Here is a 25,595-nt window from a genome sequence, read left to right on the forward strand (position 1 = left end):
ATTTGAAACGAAGTTTTCATTTGACGTATTCGTTTCGTTAGATTCAAGTGAATTCCCGGTCGCGATCGATGTTGTCGCTTCGTGAAGCATTATATGATGCCTTTGTTGGCATTGACGATAGTTATGCTTACTCGGATATGTGTTCGCGAAATGTCGAGCGCTTAAACAGTTGAGACATCGTTTAAATTTGACAACAAGATCGCAACGCTCGTTAACCTGTTTCTTCTTGAAATCAGGACATATTGACAAGAAATGATCTATTTACAAAGCGGACAATGGGCTCCGGTAGCGGTCGTCGTGTGACTTTGCACGGTCGACTTGCTCGGTTTTATTTTGACCGTACTGGTCGTTGGAATATTCTCGAATTCGCGATGCGAGAAAGTTATGAAGATCCGTGTACGACGGATATTCCATTTGATCGCCTAAATTTATTTCTCATGCTTTACGCGTGGCTTTATTTAATTTTTGCACGACTAGATAGACGAGCAAATCGTCCCACCACTCAACTGGACGACCGAGATTTTTTAACGCTTGAATGGGCATATTAGCTTTATCTCGGAGCGACATAAGATCCTGCGCGGAGTCGGTATTAACGGCCGGTAGCGTATGAAGCGTATGAATATGTTCCGACACTAATCGACGTTTATCATCGTAACGCGCGAGCAGTACATTCTACGCTACTTGAAAATCCGCTGCGGTTAGGGGGAGATTACGCAACGCGTCGCGATATTTGTCCTTTAAACATGAATTTGAGAGAACAACGACTTGTCACAGCAAGTGCTGAATTGCTTCTCAGATTAATGAGACAACGAATCTTGCCGCACGAGCTGTCACGACAAGTACTGATTTGTGTCTGAGGATAGAATCGCGCTGCGCGATTAGCGCGACGAATCGGCAGTACGACAGCGACATCGGTATCCAAATATTCGGCTAAATTGTAGTGTTACGTCCTATCGACTCCACGATTCTTTTCTTTCAAAGTATCTTGGTCAGCGTCATGACCAGAGTGAGATTTACGAGAAGGGCCCGAGCGCGGATATCTGATAATAGAGGCCTAAGTAAACGTCACGCGCTGGAAAACTCGTAAATGCCACTCAAAAGAAAAATTAAACGAGAAAAACAACTTGCGTACAAAGGGCAGGCGGCGATAAAAATTGCGAAACCATATATTTCTAAGCGGTCACTAGATAACAAACACTCTAAAGTATCATCTTTGAATGATCCGCAACTCTAAGAAAACTAGCTTAAAAAAATAACTGGCGCCATGTCCATCGTGCCAAATCGTAAAACTTTTAGAGGATTTCCCACGTCAATGTTTATCTGACGTACAATAAATGTAAATGGAGCGCGGAAACCGATGACTCTTCTGGTCATATATTTTATCTATAACAAAGCCCGACGTGGTCCCGACAACAATTTCCCACGCATAAAACCTTTAAGAAAAATTGTAAATTACTCTATTTTTCTTAAAGAGAGTTTCCCCAAGAACACGCGAGATCAACCACGATAGGACCTAACAAGAATCGTAAAATCCTTTATTCCCGGAGCTCTTCCTAGAAGACGCTAGATATCAATATCGATAGGAGTTAAGAAAAATCGTAAATCATATCACTAGTTGCTAGCGTTGCAAAAATTTTAGACAAAGGAAAAGTCCGCCCTTTTGGGGTATAAATACGAGGCCCTCGGAAGCGCACCGCGTCAGTAGTAATCTTCAGTTCACCGTGTCAGTTGTCCGAGGCGATAAGCCCGAGTCAACTGTTCGGTCTCTTTCTTGCTTGTTCAATACCTCTTTGGTCGACAGTCAGTTGTCCGAGGCATCGCCCGAGTCAATTGACCAAGATCTGGTGTTAAATTAGAATCAGTGCACCGAGGACCATCTACGGCCCGTCGACCGACCGTGCGCCTCCGAGGCTTTCGAAGTCCACCAGGACCACCCACGACGACCGTGCGCCTCCGAGACCCCTCCGAAGCCTTTTGCATCCTGCCTCCTGGAGATTCCATAGGAACCTCCACCATCGCTGACCGCACTGCGAGGGATTGATCACCGCCACCTTTTCTTCCACAAGTAAGACATTTCCGCTACCTTTCTTACCCTTTCACCTTCCTCAAGGAGTATGCGTAATAAATATCGTGCACGCAAACTCCAATCTTAATTTTTCACATTCTCCATACTTAACACCACCTTCAAATTTTAGTGCGCACTCGGGGTGCCTCTAAGGAACCTCGCCGAAGAGGCCCTTACGTTAAGAACCGTAGGAGTCCGCGGCCCTGTCAACCCTTGGTTACGCCGCTTCTCCCCGTAGACGCTACTCCGCTTCTCCCCGTAGACGTTACATCGCGTCCTTCAGTTATCGTTACGCCTCCCTCCGCTCAGCCCGCCACGGACACACACACACCCACACCTACACACGTACAATATCCTGAACCCTCCTACTACCCTGTTGATTCCTCAGAGTTTCCTCTTGACCTTACCAAATTTCCGCTTTTAACTCCCCGTGATTCCCCCTCGATTTCCCCTGTCCCGATGAACGAGAGATTTCCTCCCCTTTCCCTGGACGAGATTCCCACTCCTCCTCCACTCATAGAACCCCATTCACCTTCCGTCAACAATAGTACCTCAGAGGTGATGCGGAAAACTGTTTTTCAATATTGTAATTATCATACTGTAATAATTGTCAATTAGGTAAAAGTTAGAAAAGGGGAGCCTTCCCCAATGACCTTGACCTTGACATATGTTGTCAAGGTCATGACCCTGAGTAACCTCCCGCAGTTTTTAGGTGGTGGTCGCTGTCCGTTAAAAAGTTATGATCAAAAAATGTTTGAAAAATTACATTTTATTTCCATTATAAAGTGTGACTTTCAAGCGAAGTATTGATGTATTTTTGGTAATTATACAGAATCACTCGAGCAGCTTTAAAATCGATGAAATTTAGGCTTATTCGAGGCGTTTTTGCATGAAACGAAAGAATCTGGCAGAAATAAGCGTCGCTGTGTTCAACGAACCGAGATATTTAGCGTCGAAGTTATTGTTGTCAGACACGAAATTCTATACTTTTCCCTGTTCAGAAACGTTGAACTTTCCACGCAAAATAACTTTTACCCCCCTCCCCCTGCACAGGGGCACACGACTTCTACGATTGTACTGTTGCTATGATAGTACTGTCGGGGCAGACCTCTGTCGACGGTGTGGGAAAAAAAGGGGGGGGGGGGGGGGGCGAAGGCCACTCCATTGCACCCGCCCGTGTATGTGTGTGTATTCTATTCGTTATGTAACGATTATGAGTCTATTACTTGATATTTTACACACGCACGCACGCACGCACGCACACACAGGCGCAAGCGGGCGGCCTTGGCCACCCCTCCGCTCCCACACCATCGACAGAGGTCTGCCCCGACAGTACTATCATAACAACAGTACAATCGTAGAAATATAATGAAAGAAATACCAGTTGACTCGTGCGATGAAAATCTGAGGTAGTGAAATTGCCTTGTCAAGTCATGTACACAGGATGTTGATGTGTGATGATACGAAATATTTATTATATGGGGCATTCCACGCGAAGTGATCCACCCAAAAAAATTTCTTTTTCCGATCGGGCTGAAATTTGCACAATCTATTGTTCTATCAACCATGATAACTCACAGCAATTTTTACGGTGTTTGTGCAACACGTTGTCTACTTACAGGGGCTCGAAGTTTCGGCGTTGAGAACGTTATGTCAAACTTCTCACTTCTATAATTTCTAGTGAACAGCACCGATTTTAAAAAACGACCAGTGATTCTTGAAGCATTTTTTACGTACTTTGATAATATATTATGAATGTTTAAAGAAAAACATTAATTTTTCGATATTTTGCAAAATTAACATTAAAATTCGATTTTTCTCAAAGAAAGACATCTTAGATTTTAATTTAAAAAATATGAAAAAAAAGAAGACAATTTTTCCAACAAAAAAGTTTCTTACTTCCAAGTTGGAGAAATTACTCCTTCTCGAGTTATAAGGCATTTTGTGTCTGAACTCGTACTCCGAGCCTCCGCAGCACGCATCGCCATCGCCAGCCGAGAGTCGCGGCGTTCCATGACTCTCAACTTTCGCCCTTCTTTTGTTTCTGATTTTAAGTTTTTTAAAGATAACATTTGTTTCTCCTCTTGCATTGACTTTAAATGTTTTAGCAGCCGGTAGATGGCCGATTTTCTCGAAATTGAAGTCACTTTCTGATTCCTATAGATGCAAAACTGACCGACTCGTGGTTTCAAATTTTCATACGAATTAAGTCATTTTCAAGAAATACATTTTCTCTTGAAATTTTTTAATTTTATATACGTACGTGAATTATGAAATATTTTAAGATTTCCAAGATTTTTCATTTTATACAGCTTCTAGTAAAAAAATCAAACTTTTTAAATTCTAAAAAATAATTAAAACAAACAGGGCTACGAGCCAACATTCGTTAAAATATAAATGTCTTAGTAAATATAATATGTCATTAGTTAAAAATAAATATAAAGTTTAAAAAATTTAAAAACAAACGTTTCGACCTTAAACGGCCATGAAACAACCTAATTTCCGCGCGGATCAGCTCGTCGTAAATTTCGCTAATCGCGAAAAAGGTTCGCACGGGAAGAGAGAATGCAGAAACAAATAATTAAACGGTATTTTAAGACAAGAGACAGAAACGTTTATTGCGTGTATCGTGTATATTTACAAATGTGTGTGTGTGTGTGTGTGTGTGTGGTATTCGTGAATGGTAAGCAGGTGCGTGTCGTGTGTCGGTGTAGATGTGTATGTCGTGTACGCAGGTGTATATGTATAGTGCCGAGACGGCAAGTAGACGAGACGGATACAAGACGTGTACAGAAAAACAACGAGGCGCGGATAGAAAAACTAAGATATTACGGACGGCACGAACAGAAAAACTAGACGTGTAAATTACGGCGCGAGTACGGCGGAAAACACGTGGGGATCTTTAAATTCCAATACGGGCGCGGAAATCGCGGAGCGCGGTCGGTATTACGGATATTCTCGTGGACGCGGAGTATACGCCAGCGGCGGATGACGGTCGCGGCGCGGATAACGCGGTGGGCGTTCCCTCTACGCAATGAGGGACGCTTCGCGGAATGTAAAGTGCACAGGTCTTCTAACGCCCGACTGCCAAGAACGCTTGGCGGAGGCGAAGAACACTTCACCCCTTTTCTCGCCGGTGCGCTAGGTCTAGGATACTGGCGTACGGCTGTCAAGAACGCTTGACGGAGGCAAAGAACGCTTTACCCCCTTTTCGCGTCGTACGGCCAGCGGATCAGGAAATTTGGCGATCAACTGTCAAGAACGCTTGACGGAGACCAAGAACACTTGACCCCCTTTTCGCGTCGGATCACCGGAGCTAGGATCGGAGCGGAGTTCGTAATGGAGCGGCGGTTAGGATAGAAGAGAGCTCCCGGAGCAATAATTACGCGTTATATACTAATTATTGCTCCCGCTCGTTTTATTACGGACTTTTCCGTTATCGTTCGGCGGTCGGCAATCCCTGCGGAGGGGATTGTCGATCGGCGATGTTCGGTCGCGTTCGGTCGGAGCGGCGGATAGCGCGAAGCGCAGATCGTTCGGTAATCTTCGGACGCGTTCGGTCGGAGCGGCGATAGCTACTGTCGACGGCGGTAATTCTAATATCGAGAAATATGAAATGTTTCTGGCGGCTGGTATCGTCGGAACGATGCATTGCGGAATGCATCGTTACAATTTAAATGACCATCGTTATTGTCAATTCCTTATTTTCATAAACAATGTCTTTTCACAAAAAGTAACAATTTTTGTTTTATAATTTCTCTATTAAAACTGTAACAACTGTGAAAGTTTTGACATTGAACGGCCCTCATTCAATACATTGTCACCAGCACCATAGGAGACATTTGAAACAGAAGATTATAGTACATAATGTGCATGATATACAAGAACAGTTGTATACGCGTGTAAGTAATAATGCAATTTTGAGGTCGATTCAATGCGGCTCCTTTTTTATCGATTGATCGATGAACGCGCGCTCTAGTCTAAGAGAAGGTTAGGTGCTAGTAGCGCTTCTTTGTACTTTGTATCAACACACGACTGTTAGCGTTAAGAGCTTTGTAAGAAGAAAAGCAATAAATTGGTAATAGCAATCAAGAGACAATATCTATTCCTACATAAATTTGGTCTTTCGAGCCGGATCTGACAAGGGATCCGTGAAAGTGAATTCGGCAAGGAATTCTGGACAGATCGGCGTGCGCGGACGAGAAAAGCGCGCGTACGTTACATCCGACATTTTTGTGTACACGTTCGCGGTGTGTTTTCGCCGAGATTTCTGTGCGTTGAGCAGGCTTAATTTTCGACAAATAGTCAACGACAGAGATATTGAGGGCTGCAACAATTCGCCCAGCGTCGCAAAACAACATCGGCGTGAGTAAGACAAGCGATTTACGATCGTGATAGTTTGCGTGATATTTACAATGAGCATCGAAGAGCTTCGTAGTCAGAGAGGCTGTATCAAGGGGAAGCTCACACGCATTATAAGCTATGTTGATGAGGTAGCGAATAAAAAGATTATTCCTACGCGTGAGGATCTATCGGTGCGTCTCGACAAGTTAGACGCCGCTGACAAGGAATTTCAATATGTCGTGGAAAAAATAATCGAGGTGAGCCGAGAGCACGATTTATCGGCCGACGACGTAGCAGAACAAGAAAAATTCGAAGGTCGATACTACGAAACTAAGGCCACGCTTTCCAGATGGATTGAACAGCTTCGATCACAGACAACAAGCAATGATAACGGAAAGTACGTTAGAACGAGTAATCGAGCAGAATTGTTGCGTCAATTCACTATACAACAAACAGACTGTCAAACTTCGCTGGCGAATATCAAGTCTCATGAGGTTACCTGTCATAAATTTGCCAACTTTCGACGGCAAGGTCGAAGAATGAAAACGATTTTCAGATTCATTCAAAACATTGATTCACGACAGTGAGTTACCGAAGGTACAAAAGCATCAATATTTAGTGAGTGCGCTTTCAGGAAGCGCGGCAAAGGCAATTGAAGCGATCGAAATCTCTGAACAGAATTACGAGATCGCATGGAATCTGTTGAGAGATCGCTTTGACAATGACAAGACATTGCGCAGGCGTCATATTCAGTGCCTATTCGAGATGCCACGAGTAGAAAAAGAGTCTGCAATTGCAATTCAGAATTTGATCGACTATACTCAGAAGCATTTGAGGATCTTAAAAAGTTTGCAACTACCCACTGACGCGTGGGACGAGCTAATTTTGTTTATGATGGAAGACAAGCTTGACAAGGTAACAAGACGTCACTGGGAAGAATCCATCGAGGCCAAGGACAAGGCATCAATCGACATGATGATGTGTTGATGATGTCTTCAACGAAGGTGTCAACTACTCGACTGGATGACGTCGACCAATGCTCAAGTCAAGGAATCTGGTTTTCAGCACAAGGGGAAACCATCCACTAACTTCGATACGTCATCAAGAAAGAACAATCAAGGCAATAAGTCAATAGCACTCGTAGCGACCGCACACGCCAGTGGGAAGTGCTATGTGTGCAACGGGTCTCATCTCATTTATTCTTGTGAGAAATTTCTGAAGATGAGCGCAGACGAAAGGATGGCGGAGGTCAAACGATTAAAACTCTGCATCAACTGTTTGAAAAACGATCATTTTATCAAGTCATGTCGAGCGAGTTCTTGCAAGAAGTGTTCAAAGTCGATATAACACATTGTGTCACAAGCAAGCCGGTGGACAATCTCTCGTCTCGAGCAAGGACGTCTCTACCAGTGAAGCCAGAGTCAGCCGAGTGATGCGACGGGAGGTCCAGCAGTTCATCACGTCTCAAAGTCGAAACCTGCTAAGTATACTTTGTTGTCAACTGCAATTGTAAATGCGACGCATGCGAATGGTTCAATTCAACAATTACGAGTGCTGTTGGATAGTGCAAGCGAGGCAAATTTCATCACAAGATCAGCATGTAATCGATTGGGATCGACCTTTAAGATGCGTCTAGACTATCGAGCCGAAACACGAGCCGAACCTCGAGCCGAGCCGAGCCGCGAGCCGAGCTGCGAGCCGAGTCTCGAGCCGAGCCGTGCCTCGAGCCGAGCCGTGCCTCGAGCTGATGAGTTTCGAACTAAAATTATCGAGCAGAACTTCGGAGTCGAAATCAAGTCGAGCTCTAACCAAATTTCACAAGCGTCGCAAGCGATCCGTCCCGAGCAGAAATGAATCTAGCCGATCTAATTTACCACCTAGGCACTAGACAGTATTAACTAGATAAGATTTCTAACTCGTCACTGGATAGTCACTAGCTAATATTTCGTAATCTCATTAAATCTATTTAATGACTGCCTAATAATTACGATGTTACACCTACATCTTATTTACTGGACAGCCACTATACAGATATCGATATAAAAAAATCTGTCTAGTGACCGCCTAGAACTATTGATTTTACACCTACATCTTATTTACTAGGCAGCCACTAGACAGATTTTTTGGCATAAAAAATCTGTCTAGTGACGGCCTAGTAATTATGATCTTATACCTACATCTTATTTACTAGGCAGCCAGTAGACAGATTTCTCTACATGAAAAAATCTGTCTAGTGATTACCTAATAATTACGATGTTACTTCTACACCTTATTTACTAGGCAGTCACTAGACAAATTTCTCCACATGAAAAAATCTGTCTAGTAATCACTAATAATTATGACGTTACACCTACACCTTATTTACTAGGTAGCCACTAGACAGATTTCTTGGCATAAAAAAATCTATCTAATGACTACCTAATAATTATGATCTTACACCTACATCTTACTTACTAGACAGCCACTAGATAGATTTCTTGGCATAAAAAATCTGTCTAGTGACGGCCTAGTAATTATGATCTTACACCTATATCTTTTTTACTAGGCAGCCTCTAGACAGATTTCTTGACATAAAAAAATCTGTCTATTGACCGCCTAGAATTATTGATTTTACACCTACATCTTATTTACTAGGCAGCCACTAGACAGATTTCTCCACATGAAAAAATCGATTCAAAATTTTTTATATTTTGGTAGTTATGTACCTACTGAAAATGGACTTTGGTGGCTTAGGATAAGAGACTTGTAGCGCCTCTCAGTTTTTGAACATGGCCGGAGACACTACCACGTCTCCTGATAATCATCTTCTCACGGCGGCACTGTAACGATATAAGTGTTGTTATAGTCATTTTATCGTGGTGGTAGTTTTGATTTAAATTGGTTTATGTACAAATGATTGCATGCAGATAACTCTAGAGCCACCTTGCCTTAGCAAATAATACTTCTCAACGTCAGTATTCCTTTATAGTAGGGGAGGCCAAGCGGGGATTTCGGGATTTACTCGAGCGCGTCAGAATAACATAAAGGGGGAAAGCTTCAATTTGTTTTTTCATTGAGCTCTGTACGATTTTTTTTGACCGAGTTATTCAACGTTTAAGTAAAAATGGCCTTTTTACATCAACATTAAATAAATCGGTGAAAAAAAATCGTACAGAGCTCAACAAAAAAATAAATTGTAGGTAAAGATTCATTCTTTCGAAAACTGTAAACCGCATTTGTGCACAATTTTTTCTTGGCTCCGTGGAACTTAGCAAATTTTGTAAAAAATTTTTAGGTTTGACACACTTTTATTTATGATTGTGCAACTTCACGAAATATCAGTGTTCACGCCGAAGATTTCTTCGTGGGAAGATTTCGAGTGAACGGGAGTGCTGGGACCACTCCGCGAGAGTGCGAGGCAGGAACCAGGGGATCGGTGGCGAGGAGGCGGGAAGAGGGACCGAGAATCTGAGGAACGAGTGCGAGCGAGAATGAGAACGCGAGCTAGACCGACCGCGATCGCGTTAACGAGACTGCGACCACGACCGGCGTACTGCGGAGTGCGGATGAGCGGAAGAGAGAGAGTAGTATGGAATGTGACAAAATGCGAAAGTTCACTCCACTTCATTGTGCAATGGCACAAAGTCATATTGACACTTTATTTTTCTTTCGTCCGGGCTCAGAGTACACTTTGGCAACTCGAGTCGAATCAGGGGCGAAGCCCCGATAGTGACAGCACTGGCGGAAGCAAAGGCACGGTCCCTGCGCTTAGCGAAAGCACGCGACACGCCGCGCGCCGGCTGAATATCTCTTTCGACGACCAGTTCGACCGATTGTGAATCTCAATGAATTGCGATTCTCGATGACGTGAAAATGTGCACTGCCCGATACCACGACACTTTGCGGAGACTTATAATAATCGGCGCAATCACTCTTTCTTCGGATTCAATTAAATTAAATTAAGTTGCGCTCTATATCGCTCGTTAGAAGATTCTCGCTCGGCTGCTCGTTACGGAATGTGTCGGGAATTGTTTCGTGCGGCCAGTCTTCCTGGTTCTCCCGAATGAGAGGGGAAACAAGGATCACGCATCGGCCGAATGACACGCGTCGACATTGAAGCGTCTTGGATTTGAAAGTTTAACTAACCGAGCGACAACCTTCCAAGTGTTGATCATGACACGACAACGGAAGAATAGAATATTAAATACAATAGTTAAGAATATTTCATGCAATGCAAGCGAGATATTTTTTTTTTGAGTCACAAGGAACCAATAAGTCGCTAAATTAATGAAATTAAATAGAAACGAATTGAACGCTTAGTCTATTGTTGACTTGAATATGATAATTTATGCGACCATGCTTGAACATACCGCCCGCATCGAAACCATCGTTTCGAAATAAGTTGACAAGAAAAGGCGAATGGTGATGCGGTCAATATGTCGATTCACAGAATGTGGTCGCAGCGATATCGGAGGTCTGGACTCGATTACGTCTGAGTGTCCAAGCTTTCGATCTCTATCGGTAATAAGCATTATTTTACAAGAGGCCGAGTGTACTCGGATGTGGCGGTCTTCACCGTCGCGACGCGAATCAAACCGTCTGGACCAGGGTGACATCGGATGACGCGAGCCAGGTCCCATTTACAAGGCGGGAGCAAAGAGTTGCGTAATAGAACCAGCGCCCCGACTCGGATTCCGTTTTTTGAGACGGTCTTCCATTTGACTCGCTGCTGGAGGGTGTTCACGTAGTCCTGCTGCCATAGTTTCCAAAATCTTTCGGTGAGCTGACGAACGAGTTGCCAGCGTGTCAAACGGTTCTCAGCCAGTTGTAGTGCGGAAGGCTCGGGCGCGGTTGTAATCGCTGAACCGATCAGAAAATGACCGGGCGTCAGAGACTCGCAGTCGTCGACGGAATCGGTGAGGGGCGCGAGAGGGCGCGAATTAAGGCAGGCTTCAATGTTGCAGAGAATCGTCGAGAATTCTTCGAATGTAAGAGTGTGCGACGCGACAACTCTGCGGAGATGATACTTAACGCTGCGGACCCCCGCCTCCCATAGGCCGCCGAAGTGAGGCGCGGATGGAGGCATAAAGTGCCACGATACCCCATCGGAAGCGGTACTACTTTGGACGTTTGGATCGCGCAACGCGGCTCGGAATGAGGCTGCCAATTCGCGATCGGCGCCAACGAACGTGGTGCCGTTGTCAGAGTATACTGACTCTGGCAGGCCACGTCGGGAGCAGAATCTCGAAAAGGCGCCTAAGAAAGCTGGAGTGGAGTAGCTTTCGACTAATTCTAAATGAATAGCTCGCGTGGCCATGCATACGAAAATGGCGATATAAGCTTTGCGCGAGGCTATCCCACGTCCCGACATCGATCTTATTGCGACGGGACCTGCATAGTCGAGGCCACAATGAATAAACGCGCGCGCAGGGGGAGAGACGCGCACTGGAGGCAAGCCTCCCATTAATTGAGTAGGAATGGCTGCCTTTTCACGCGTGCATACGACGCATCGGAAAAGGACAGCTTTGACGATGTTTCGAGCGCGCAATATCCAGTACTCTCGACGAAGAGTAGCTAGAGTTAATTGCGGCCCTGCGTGAAGAGATCTTAAATGCACATGCTGCACGAGAAGGTTAACGAGAGGGTGCGCAGCCAAGATGACAGGGTGTTTTTCGGAGAACCGCATGGGGGCACGCAACAACCGCCCGCCAACGCGGATTAGTTTGTCTTCGCCGAGGAAAGGCGCTAACGATAACAACGCGCTCTTCGCGGGAATCGAACGTCGTTGCGACATAGACGCCTTTTCCCGCGGGAACAATTCCGATTGAATCCGAGACAACCAAAAGTCTCGCGCCTTCCGACATTCGAACGCGGAAATCGACTGAGAGCCCTCATCGCATGCATCGTGCGGCACCGAGTTTTTTTTTAGCTTTGAGACGAATCTCATGATGTAAGCGGTAACGCGAATCAAGCGCGGCCACGATGAGTACCGAGTAGCGAGATCCCATGGTTCCCGTCGAGACACGAGATGCGACACAGCGTTTTCTTCTCGTTCCATTGTAGTTTCCGAAAGAGACGAATCGAGTGGCGGCGGCCACTCGGATTCAGGACACCGTAGCCACGCCGGCCCCCGCCACCAGAGCGCGTGGGACGCAAAATCCTCCCCTGCTACGCCGCGTGACGCACAATCCGCAGGATTGTGATCGGTGGGCACGTGGCGCCACTGCGCGTTGGGAAGTCGAGATTGTATTTCAGAGACGCGATTCGCGACGAATGTCTTCCACTGGGATGGATGTCGCGCCACCCACGCGAGGACGACCGTGGAGTCGGTCCAGCAGTGGCAAGAATCAGCAGGGAGATTCAGTGAGTCCCTCACGAATTCGATCAATCGCGCAAGCAGCACGGCAGCCGCCAGTTCCAGCCGTGGAATACTTAAGGATTTAATCGGAGCAACTTTCGATTTTCCGATCAACAATCGCACAGCTATTTCACCGGACAACGAAACGATCCTGATATAGACGGTTGCGGCATAAGCGCGCGACGATGCGTCCGCGAAGCCATGTAACTCGCATCTGACGCTATCTGAGCCGCGCCGTATCCAGCGATCCAACTTAAGACCGTGCAGAGCGGCGAGGGAGGAACGAATGGTGTCCCAGCGATCGAGAAGGTCAGCCGGGAGTACGTCGTCCCAGCTTGCTTTGAGCAACCAGAGTTGCTGAAGGAAGATCTTCGCGACAACTGTAACTGGAGTACTCCACCCCAGCGGATCGAACAATCTCGCGATGGTTGAAAGGATCGACCGTTTGGTAGTTTTCTCGAAATGCGGCAGGGTTACGTTAAATTGAAAGGTGTCAGAGGACGGACTCCAACTGATGCCGAGGATTTTAAGATGTTCATCCGATTGAAGCATCTTATCGCAAGCTAGGCCGTGATCCGCGCCAGCTATATCGCTGAGGAGTTGGGCCGAGTTGCTCGCCCATTTTCTCAGTTCGAATTGGCCGCGACGAAGCAACGCGCATACCTGCCTGCGCACCTCACGAAGAAGAGGAATGTCGTCCGCTCCGAAAAGAACGTCATCGACGTATGTGTTTTGCTGCAGCACGGCAGCAGCGAGTGGAAAGGGACTACCCTCATCGTGAGCTAGTTGACGAATGACGCGTAGCGCCAAAAACGGTGCACAAGCTGTACCGTATGTGACGGTCGTGAGCTGATAAGCTCGAGCGGGCTCTGAAGAAGAGCCGCTCCATAGAATTCGCTGGTAATCGATGTCACGCGGGTCCACGTTGATTTGACGATACATTTTTGTTATATCGGCGGCATAAACGTACCGGAATTGTCGCCATCGGAGAAGTACAGCCGACAAGTCCGCTTGTAGCTTTGGCCCGGTGAGCAAATGTTGATTTAAAGAAGTCGAGTTTGTAGTCAGACTCGACGCGTTAAAGACGACTCGCAACCGCGTCGTCACGCTGCTGTCGCGAATGACAGGGTGATGAGGGATATACACTTCCTGCGAGGTGATTTGATCGCCCCTCACCTCCTGCATATGTCCCAAAGTTTTGTACTCGCTCATAAATTCGGTGTATGCCTCGCGAAGAGCGGAATTAAGACGGAAGCGGCGATGCAAACCTCGCAAGAAGCGCTCAGCCGTGCAGCGCGACTCGCCGATGGCGATCGGCGGACCGCGCCTGAAAGGCAAGCGCACTATGTATCGGCCGTCAGCACCGCGCGAATGCGCGGACACGAAATGCTCTTCGCATTGCTGCTCTTCAGGGCTGAAGAGAGCTTGTCGAGGAGCCTCCTCGATTTCCCAGAATCGTCTTAGCTCCTGATCTAGGGCGTCCGAACTCACGCAATGCTGAACGGCGATCGCTCGCGATTGAATCGACATCTCGGACGTGGGCCCCGACAGAACCCAGCCAAAAATGGTTTGCTGCGCAATTGGCTGCCCAGGGGCGCCCTTACGAACGCCGCCAAGCAGCAACTCACTATATAAGTCGGCTCCGATAAGGATCTCGATCGGCTCAGCGCTTATCGGATTCGGATCGGCGAGACTCAGCTCGCCCAGATAGCTCCAATCATAGCTCGAATTGGCCTTGTAAGGCGAATATTTAGTAAGAGATCTGAGAATCGACGCGGTTGTTGTCAGCACCGGTGAGCAGCCCGATTGATCGGAGCGATCTCAAGCTGAGCGGCGTACTGACAAGTACCGGCGTCGGTTCCGCCGACGGCGGAAATAGAAAGCGGTTGACGAATGCGACGCATTCTGAGAGCTTGTGCGAGTCGCTCCGTGATCAAGGTGACCTCCGAGCCTTGATCGAGGAGCGCTCGCACTGTGAGAGTCCGACCCGACGGTGCACCGACAGTGACGCGGGCCGTCGCGAGCAACACTTGCGGACGCGCGGCAATGGTCAACGAGGAGCACAATGCCGCGACCGAAGTGGCCACGATAGAGCTCGACAATACACTCGACGAGGTCTCGTTATTGAGAGCGACAGCGGATGCAGTCGAGGAAGAGGCCGAGTCAACGTGCAGCATCGAGTGATGCTTGCTTTGGCAAGTTCTGCACGAGTATTGACTAGGACACGCCTGAACAGCGTGCTTGGCGCTCAAGCAATTGACGCATCGCTTCGCTTTCACAATGACGTCGAGCCGTTGACTCGGAGTCTTCCGCAAAAACTGCGAACATTTGTTAATGAAATGCGCTGCGTGACAGAGTGGGCACGATAAACCCGAGGCAGTGGCGTTCGCACTGGTCACTTTAGGCGCGCGCGGGGATTTCGAAGCGTTCGCCGGAGAGATTTCCTCCAAGGCACGAATGCGCGTGTCGAGAAATTTGTCGAGAGCCTCATACGAAGGAATGTTCGAATTGTCACCGGTTTTTAGCTTCCATGCTTTCCGAGTAGCGTGGTCAAGTTTTTGCGCGACGCTAAAAACTAAGATATCGTTCAACATTTGTTCGGGAGTTCGATCCAAATTTTTTAAAGAAGCGATAGCGCGATTCGCTTTATCGCGGAGTGCGCTAAGCTCTACAGCGGATTCGCGAGCGACCGTCGGCAGAGAGTACAGCGCGGATACGTGCACGTCGACGAGCCGTCGCTTATTATCGAACCGTGAACTTAATGTTTTCCACGCGATATCAAAATTATCTGCGGTAATGGGAATAGATTTTATAACGTCGAACGCACGACCGGTGAGACTCGAAGCCAAGAAATGCATCCGCGAAAACGCAGTTAACTCGTTATTTTGAATTATGAGAGACGAGAAGCGATCGCGGAAGCTCTCCCATTCCTCGACATTCCCCGAAAACGGCGGTAATTTGATCGGCGGCAAATGATGCAATGAAAAGGACGATGGTTCCGCGGTACTTATCGTTGACTGCGACAAGCTCGTCCTTGTGGGCGTTGGATCCAGCTCTTCAAGGCAGTCGGCCATGTAGTCGAGGGTTGTCTCGTAGGTTTCCTCGCAGTTCTCGAAAAGTTTGTTCGAGAAGTATTCCAGCGTCTTCTTCTGCTCGTCCGTGCAAGCTCGGACCAGGATAGCGTGTTTTTCGATGCACCGTGTCCAGTTTTCCTTCAAGGTTGACATCCTCTGCCGAATCTTAGCCGGAGTATAATTGGCTCTACCGAGTTTTTTAAAGTTGGAGAGCGCTCGCTCCACAGATTGCAGCATGTTTAGCTGCTGCGAGAGATGATCGCTCATCGTGTTGGCTGTCCCCACCGACGGTGCGGGCGAAACGATGAGTCCGTCACTGAGTTCCCGAAGAGCGAGAGAGAGAGAAATCTCACCGCGTCCACCGTGGGTTACCTCGATCCGGCTCGAAGGACCAAAACTTTATGTTCACGCCGAAGATTTCTTCGTGGGAAGATTTCGAGTGAACGGGAGTGCTGGGACCACTCCGCGAGAGTGCGAGGCAGGAACCAGGGGATCGGTGGCGAGGAGGCGGGAAGAGGGACCGAGAATCTGAGGAACGAGTGCGAGCGAGAATGAGAACGCGAGCTAGACCGACCGCGATCGCGTTAACGAGACTGCGACCACGACCGGCGTACTGCGGAGTGCGGATGAGCGGAAGAGAGAGAGTAGTATGGAATGTGACAAAATGCGAAAGTTCACTTCACTTCATTGCACAAAGTCATATTGACACTTTATTTTTCTTTAGTCCGGGCTCAGAGTACACTTTGGCAACTCGAGTCGAATCAGGGGCGAAGCCCCGATAATGACAGCACTGGCGGAAGCAAAGGCACGGTCCCTGCGCTTAGCGAAAGCACGCGACACGCCGCGCGCCGGCTGAATATCTCTTTCGACGACCAGTTCGACCGATTGTGAATCTCAATGAATAGCGATTCTCGATGACGTGAAAATGTGCACTGCCCGATACCACGACACTTTGCGGAGACTTATAATAATCGGCGCAATCACTCTTTCTTCGGATTCAATTAAATTAAATTAAATTGCGCTCTATATCGCTCGTTAGAAGATTCTCGCTCGGCTGCTCGTTACGGAATGTGTCGGGAATTGTTTCGTGCGGCCAGTCTTCCTGGTTCTCCCGAATGAGAGGGGAAACAAGGATCACGCATCGGCCGAATGACACGCGTCGACATTGAAGCGTCTTGGATTTGAAAGTTTAACTAACCGAGCGACAACCTTCCAAGTGTTGATTTGATCATGACACGACAACGGAAGAATAGAATATTAAATACAATAGTTAAGAATATTTCATGCAATGCAAGCGAGATATTTTTTTTTTGAGTCACAAGGAACCAATAAGTCGCTAAATTAATGAAATTAAATAGAAACGAATTGAACGCTTAGTCTATTGTTGACTTGAATATGATAATTTATGCGACCATGCTTGAACAATCAATAAGACGATTTTTTCAAGTACGGATCTGAAAAGTAGAGATTTCGAACTTTAACCCTTTCAGGCATGCATTTTTCTGTATATGGAATTGACCTGTATTTTAGTACTAGGGGGTTTTCGGGGTCGCTGATTACGAATCTGTTCACAGATTTTCAAAATTCGAAATGGCGGACCAAAATACGAAAAAGTTATTAAATCACAACGGAATTGGATCTTTGAGGGTTTTCGAGGTCGTTGATTACGAATCTGTCCTCAGGTTTTCAAAATTCAAAATGGCGGATCCAAAATGGCGGACCAAAATGCGAAAAAGTTATTCGATCGCAACAAAATTGGATTTTGGAAGTTTCGGGATCGCTGATGACGAATGTCTACAGTGACTATAAATATCCAAATTCAAAACGACGAATTGAATGGATCCTATTTATTTTATAACCCCTGTAATGTGAACATGATAAAAAACTTCATTGTAACCAGACTTGAAATTTGTCTTTATTTATCAACATTCATGCACTGACGTCAATGGAAAACTATTGCTGCTTCACACGCCAAGTTGCACGCACGGCTACTTTAGACGTTGTCGTTCATTTTAGATCCCGTCCAACGCCACGCACAAAACAAATAATCCCACGACATTCTGTGAAACACTGTCCCAAATGTTGATGCACCCGCTCGTTTGCTGGACGAGCGATATTCTTTCCGTGTATGGTTCTCAAGTGCTACTAAATTCTACATAAAAATAATGATTTACATTTTTTATCCGTAGATATTATATGCAATACCATTAGTTTTGAAATAAATAATTTTAAAAATGCAAAAAGCAAAAAAAAAGAAAAGAATGGAAAAAACAAAAAAAAATTAAAAAATTCAAAAAAGTAAAAAAAATAAATGGAGACAATAACCGCCACGTCCCCGTTCATGTCTCTGGGCTTGGCTGAGAGCGGTTCTAATAAACTTTGAAACATTTAATTTTGAATATCACTGCTCAGATTCGTAATCTGCGACCTCGAAAAACCCCAAAGACCAAATTTGTTGTGATCGAATAACTTTTCGCATTCTGGTCCGCCATTTTGGATTCGCCATTTTGGATCCGCCATTTTGAATTTTGAAAATCTGAGGGCAGATTCGTAATCAGCGACCTCAAAAACCCTTGTATACACGTGCTCAACTGTGTATGTACAGTTCTTCTATAATACATGCATTAATTGTACCAAAAACATACTTTTTAGATATTAAACTTTATATATAAAAAATATAATAATGGATTTTTTAAAATTACGAATTATAACATGCTTGTTAATATAATAGTTAAAGGAATATATACAAAATTGCACGTAAATGTATGTCTTGATGTCTAAAAAGCGTAGAAAATGGAAACCAAAAAGGTGGGATCTCAGAGTCCCGCCGTGCCTGAAAGGGTTAAAATGCTTTTTTAATCATCTCGATACGATAATTTTTTACGAAAATATTCTATCTCAAAGTTTGCCTATTTTTGCAGGGTGGAACAAGTGATCCTTTAATTTTGTTGGAAAGTGTATTAAACTGGAGTTGAGAAGAAAATGATTGTTTTTCCCAATGTTTACATAACGCTTAGAATATTTGTAACTATACCAATAGCAAATTGTGAAGCAGAAAGATCTTTCTCTGTCCTTAAAAGAATAAAAAATATGTACAGAACAGTGATGTTGGCCGAACGATTAACATCTTTAACTGGCTTAGCAATCGAATCTGAATTACTAAAGGCCATTACACGTACAAAAATTTTAGTAGTAATCGTAAGGTCTTAAGCAAATCGACCAATCACAATTAAGATTAAGATCTCAGATTTTAATACGCTAAACTGTGATTGGCCGATTTGCTTAAGACCTTACGATTACTACTAAAATTTTTGTACGTGTAATGGCCTTAAGATCGATTGATTTTAATAATTTAGTATAAGATTTAGTAAAATTAAAATTGAGAAAAAAAATTTTAACTAAAGAATGTATTAATTTATTTATTTGTCTCTAATGTTTATAAGATTCAATTTTAATGTTTATTGTTTTGGATTAAATAACCTAATTATACTGTTTTACGTATGAACGTGATCATCCTTTTTTTTTTAAGATTGAAAAGAAGGGCCCCCTAAAGTTAAATAGCCCCGGGCCCCTCAACTCTTTAATCCGGGACTGCTATTTGGATAATAAAATCAACTACAAAAGTTCGTTGGAACATTATCTTATTATTTGAATAGTAGATTCAAGCATTTCGTTTTTCCCTGTGGCTCTACATTTTTTGTTCAACCATTTTTTCAGCACATTTGTATCTTTCAAAATAAATACAGAAAAATTTAAAAAAATCAAATTTTTAAGATGTTTTTTCAAAATAGCGGCGACAATATGTCCGAGCGTCAATTTTTGTTGTCATATTCATAATCAGGAGGCAAAAATACATCGAAAACATGTTCGCGTTTTTTCGATTTCAAACATACAGTCTGTACAAAATTTATGGAAAAAAAATTTTTCAAACCGACAGATTAATGAAATCCATCCACATAATCGTCAGATTATTGGTCAGCACGTCCAGGACATCAAACTGAACCCTTTGTATCTTAATCTGACGTGCTCGAGTATTTCAAGGTCACGATTTTTTTTGCATTTTCAAAATCGGCCATGACTTTCGGTCGCGTCCAAATCGTCAATTTTTTGAATAGGAGCTTCTTTAAGGTCCAATTAACATCCCCTATAAAAATCTGACGCGCTCGAGAAAATTTTTTTTTCCCCTTTTTTTGACCCCTTCCTACAGCTAACCCCACCACGCAAACCGTCAGATTAATATTTATCCGTTATCAGAAACACATGGGTCGCTTACACTATTAATATCTGACACGCTCGAGTATTTCATTGTTACTGTTTTTTTTTACATTTTTGAAAGCCTGTACACGCTCCCCCCACCACTGAAACGGCATACATCATAACCTTTTTTTTTTTAGCATCTAATCTTCACAATCCAATAGGTCCCCACGACGCTCGAGTAAATCCACATTTAGCCTCTCGGCCTGCCCCTACTATTATCAATAACTTGTACCAGTCAGTCATTGTTCTCGGTTGCGTAGTGCTTTAATAAAGTTTTCTTTGTTAAAAAAGTTTTTTTGTGAAAAAAATAAAAATATTCCTTCACGAATCTCCCGAGAAAGACGAAGAGTTCATCGTTTACAGTGGGGGAGAGGAGGAGGATGATGTAGATACTCATCCTCCTTCTTCTGAAGACAATTTTACTGAGTAGTAGAAAGAGGAGGAGGATGAGTATCTATATCATCATCATATAAATTTGGCCGAGGTCGATCCCGAAGTCCTCATCCAATTCATGGTGCACCTCCTCCAAGTAGATGGTAAGGTGGAATTAAGGTGCCTCCTCCTCACATACTTTATGGAGGGGCACCATGAATTGGACGAGGTTGAATAATACATCGACCAGGGTGGGATGCTGTCGCTGCCGCTGCTGTCGCTGCCGCTGCTGTCGCTGCCGCTGCTGTCGCTGCCGCTGCTGTCGCTGCCGCTATCGCTGCAGCTACTGAAATATTAAGGAAATAAAAATATTTATCAGTTTCATTTTTTTTCGCGGTACATCACCGCCTCGAATATTTACGCGGTCCGCCGCCACCGCCGCGACACTAGCGCCGCCTGGTGGTGGCTGGAAATCTGTATCCATGGTCCAGAACCGGCCTAATATCACTACAGACAACGAATTACTGCTGCTGAAATGCGAATGTGAACGGCAACCCACGAAGAATGCAATTTAGGAAAGATATGAATGTAATATATGATGCTGCCGCTGCTACAGACGGTTCATTTTATGACCCTGGAGTAGATTCACTATGGTAAGCTGACAAATTCGATAGATTTTTATTAAAAAATCAATACTGAAACTTTAAATGTGTTTTTCTCAAAAGTATCTTTTTTTAACTGGCGGCGTTTGCAACTCGAACAATTTTCGACCGATTGGGCTCAGCTTTAAACAGTAGCTTCATAAAATATATAGTTTCAGTTAAGTGTAGGGATTTTTTTTAATTGTTAATTTTCAAGAGGCGAGACGTTTAAAATGTTCAAAATGTAGTGAAATTAAAAGAGTGACGCCAAAATGTGCCCATTTTTTAGCAATCGAAAATCGGATTGATTATAGTGCCAAAAGTTAAGTTATGGTGAGATAAAAACAAGAAAAAAATTTCAAGTTGAGACGACAATTCCTTCTCGAGTAAATAGGGGGTCAAATATGTCAAATCGCGGCATTTGTTACTATCACCTGTATACATATTTACTTTGAAATCATAGATGAATTACGGGAATAATATGTGTATCACACCAATCTACTGAACATAAAAATTGATTTCTGATATGTCAGCTCTGACTACGCTAAATCTACAATAATATTTGCTCTGTTGCAAAAAGAAAAATACGTATCATTCAACGAACAAACGCGCACACGCACGCACGCACGCACGCACGCACGCACACAATTTCACAAGTTTAAAAAAATAATCTATTTAAAAAGTATGGTATCCTCGATGTGGCTTGTCATTCAAAATACTCCATACAGGTGATACTAGAAAACGCTATAATTTGACATATTTGACCCCCTATTTACTCGAGAAGGAATTGTCGTCTCAACTTGAAATTTTTTTCCTGATTTTATGTCACCATAACTCAACTTTCGGCACTATAGTCAATCCGAATTTCGATTGCTAAAAAATGGGCACTTTTTAGGGTCTTTTTGGCGTCACTCTTTCTTTAACCGTTGCTATTTTGTAAAAATAAATTATTTTAAAAATAAAAGCTGCGCTTAACTTAAACTGCACTCATATAGATTTGGAATTTTCAAACAAATTTTATTTCAAATAATTATAACTTGAGTTCTCTATGCCGCCGATGGACCATGTTTTTTGAACAAGGAATTCTACAATATTGTGCAACGTCGTCATATATTTATATTTTGACATAAGAATTCTTATAATATCTTCAAAGTGTGTGCATATAATTGATATATCAATTCATATTTTTTTTAAAACTTATAGTTACTTTAAAAAAATTGATAATAGCCGTTTTTAAAGGCCTTTACTTACAATTAGATGTATCCCCTTAACCACTGTACCATATGTACTTATTTCAAGCGGTCGAAAAAGTTTTCTCGATAATTTCAGCCGCTCGGCAATCGGTGTGTATGGTACATACCCAAAATTGTCAAGAAAATTTTTTCGGCTGCTTGAAATAAAATATTTTATAATTTATATTTTTAAGTTATATTAACATAGTAAACTAGAAAATTATTTTATAAATAAAATCTTATTACAGCTCGATTTAGATAGATTTTTCTTTATATTTTGCATTGCAAAAAACGAGAGAAATATAATTATTTTTATTCCTGTTTATTAATAGAGTTCAATGAATAATAGTACGTAAATGTAAATATCATTAATTACGTTCCAAATTATTATTGCAAAGACCGTAACAGCATAAAATATGACGATGATAAACGCAACACCTTAAACAAAATTAAAAATTTCATTTTTATATATTCATTGCACGTATACATACTAAAAAATAATTACACTTACTGTATTAAAAGTTACATATGACAATACAACAATTTTGCCCAGTTTTAGTGTCGATGGTTTTTCACTTCTCATCATTATCATTATAAGAAGCTTTCTTACTGCTATTGGCATATTGTACCACTCTGTATTATATCTGCAAATTTTTAAGAAATCTATTTGAAATCATTATAATAATGGACATAAGGAGAGCCAGCCCCGATGACCTTGATCTTAACATATGTTGTCAAAGTTATGACTCTGAGAAGTCTCCAAGAAATTTTAACCGTTGCCTGTTATTCGTTAAAAAGTTATTGATAAAAGAAGTATGAAAAAATAGTGTTTTTCTTTCCTACAATATATAGAACAAAAGTTCTCTGCTTTAAAAATACAAATTTCTTTGGAAACGTTATTTTTTTATATAATTTTTATTTTTATTTAATAAAAAGTTATTAACAGTAAAAGTTAGTAATTATTTCTTTGCTATATATGAAAAGTTAGTTAACTCTAGATAGCAAGAGAAGTATGGGGTCAACTGATTAAGGGAATATGCGTTTCCACGTGAAGCGATTCCACACCTTACCACCCCCTTGCACTCTCATGCAAAGGGTGCATGACATCCATACAAAGCGATTCTCACTTCTCCTCCCACTGTAAAGGAGAACATGATTTCCACACGAAGCGACTCTCACTCCACACTCCCACTTCCTCCAAGGGGCGCCCAAATTTTTGCGTGAAGTGGCTTGAGTTTCGACTTATCACGCAATTGTTGACGTGGGTATTCGTCATTGAATCTGTAACGACCTTACTTTCGACTGCGCGGAGTTAGCTCGTCGTTTTCACGTATCTCAGGATTCGAAAGAGGTTCGATCGGGGAAGAGTGCACAAAGAAAAAGATCTCAGACGTTTTTAAAGTGAAAGCGATATCTAGTTCTTTTTATTTGCTCGTTTCTTACGGCTATGTACAAATATGAGTGATGCGTATGTGTGTGTGCGTGTGTATGCGATTGTGTTTACATAGTGCCGGCTAGGCCGGTCGGCGCGAATACCTAGCTATAATTCTCTGGCGTGTCTATGTGAGTGTGTAGTATAGTGGTAGCGCGAATGCTTGCCACTGTGTTATATCGCGAGATGATCTATTTGTATCGTGCTTGCTTTCTTATAGCTAATCAGCTGATTACTGTCAAATTCTGGAGATCGCGTCTGGTAGTTCGCGGCGGTGTTTCGTAGGCACGTTCGAGTGCCGGTTAGTTCGCGACGGATTCCACGGGAGTCCAGTGGCTGAGAACACTCAGCAGAGGCGGAGAACACTCCACCCCGTACTATTACTGGGCGACCGCGTGGAAGCACGTAAAATAACGGCGACGCTAGCCGACGGCCGAGAACGCTCGGCGGAGGTAGAGTACCCTCCACCCCCGTACGTCGGGGTAGTCGCTATGGTATACCGCGCGACTACCGAGAACACTCGGCGGAGGTAGAATACCCTCTACCCCCTGTTGTGTCGTGCGGTACGTGAGGATGCCGATTTTCGTCTACCGGGAACGCCCGGTCGGGCTAGAGTACTCTCTGGCTCGTTTTCCTTGACTCGGTCGGCTTTAGGACTCTGGGAATGTTTCCTCGGAAACGGAGCAGGAAAGATTGGTCTCGTTTTGCCACGAACGCGACGTTTTATCTATCTGTGAAAATCGCGCTCGTCTTATTTCGGTTCGTTTCGCTGCAACAACCGATCGCGCTCGGCGACGTTCGGTGGTTTTCGTCGTTGCGTGGTACCTGTGGATTATGTTTGTGTTATAATTTCGGGCGCTATGTGCCCTCATCGCTGCATCGCAGGGCGATGCAGCGGCGTTCGGCCGGCTGACGTTTGGCGGAACGATGCGTGGGAGGGTTGCATCGTTACAAATCAACATAATTACATTCATGCTACCGTCAATCATTCACAAAACTTTGTTGATGCTGTTCACCCCGAGATTGCATCGTTCCTGGCAGTCGAACAAATTGGATGCCGCTGCTACTTTGGGGCCTTCCAATGTAGCGATGAGGGCGCGAGTGCGCCCGCATATATTTTTTCATCACGCGTGCACGTAATGTGCCCTATACCGCAACGCTTTTGCGTACGGGAAATAGCCAATCAAGCCATGTTCAAAAATAGATCCTCGCAAATTAAAAAAAACCAACAAATTTAAACCTTTGAAAGCTGACCGCAAAAATTTGAACCTTTCTAAATTAAAACGATTGCCTAACCACAAAATAAAAAACCCGGTAAACCTTTACAAAAGGGGACCACCTTCCGATGACCTTAACTTTGACATATGTTGTCAAGGTCATGACCCTGAGTAACCTCCGGCAGGTATTAGCCGTCGCTCATCCTTCGTTAAAAAGTTATTAACAATCAAAGTTTTAAAAATAACGTCTTATTTCTGCTATATACCATCTTAAACATTATTCTACACATACATTTTGACTTCCTACACTACACGAACTCCAATTCCTCCCCCCCCCCCTCCAAGGGACGTACGACTTCTATGATTCCACTGTTGCAATTTTAAAATTAAGGTATAATATATAATACATGTATGATATTGAGTATTATTCTACACTTTTCCTTGTTCAGAAACGTTAAACTTTCCACGAAGTTTCCAAAAGTAACTTTCACCCCCCCCCCTCCCCCTGCACAGGGGCACACGACTTCTACGATTGTACTGTTGCTATGATTGTACTGTCGGGGCAGACCTCTGTGACGGTGTGGGTGCGGGGGGGTGGCCGAAGGCCACCTCCTTGCACCCGCC

At 44.0% G+C, this 25,595-nt stretch overlaps 2 protein-coding genes across 2 annotated transcripts; one reads left to right on the forward strand and one right to left on the reverse strand.

Moving 5' to 3' along the window:
• The first annotated feature begins 6,480 nt into the window (after positions 1-6,480).
• LOC108777631 (uncharacterized) lies at positions 6,481-7,396 on the forward strand. Its single transcript, XM_018544569.1, has 2 exons — positions 6,481-6,940; positions 7,044-7,396. Exons 1-2 carry the CDS (start codon positions 6,481-6,483, stop codon positions 7,394-7,396), a joined length of 813 nt encoding a protein of 270 aa, XP_018400071.1.
• Positions 7,397-10,919: 3,523 nt separating this feature from the next.
• On the reverse strand, positions 10,920-16,087 carry LOC108777632 (uncharacterized). The gene is made up of 2 exons (XM_018544570.1): positions 14,586-16,087; positions 10,920-14,508 (listed from the first exon to the last, which is right to left on the reverse strand). The coding sequence occupies exons 1-2, from the start codon at positions 16,085-16,087 to the stop codon at positions 10,920-10,922; spliced, it is 5,091 nt and encodes a 1,696-aa protein (XP_018400072.1).
• Between the last annotated feature and the right edge of the window lie 9,508 nt (positions 16,088-25,595).

The sequence above is a fragment of the Cyphomyrmex costatus genome, unplaced genomic scaffold (genome assembly GCF_001594065.2).
Source record: "Cyphomyrmex costatus isolate MS0001 unplaced genomic scaffold, Ccosl1.0 scaffold450, whole genome shotgun sequence".
NCBI lineage: Eukaryota > Metazoa > Arthropoda > Insecta > Hymenoptera > Formicidae > Cyphomyrmex > Cyphomyrmex costatus.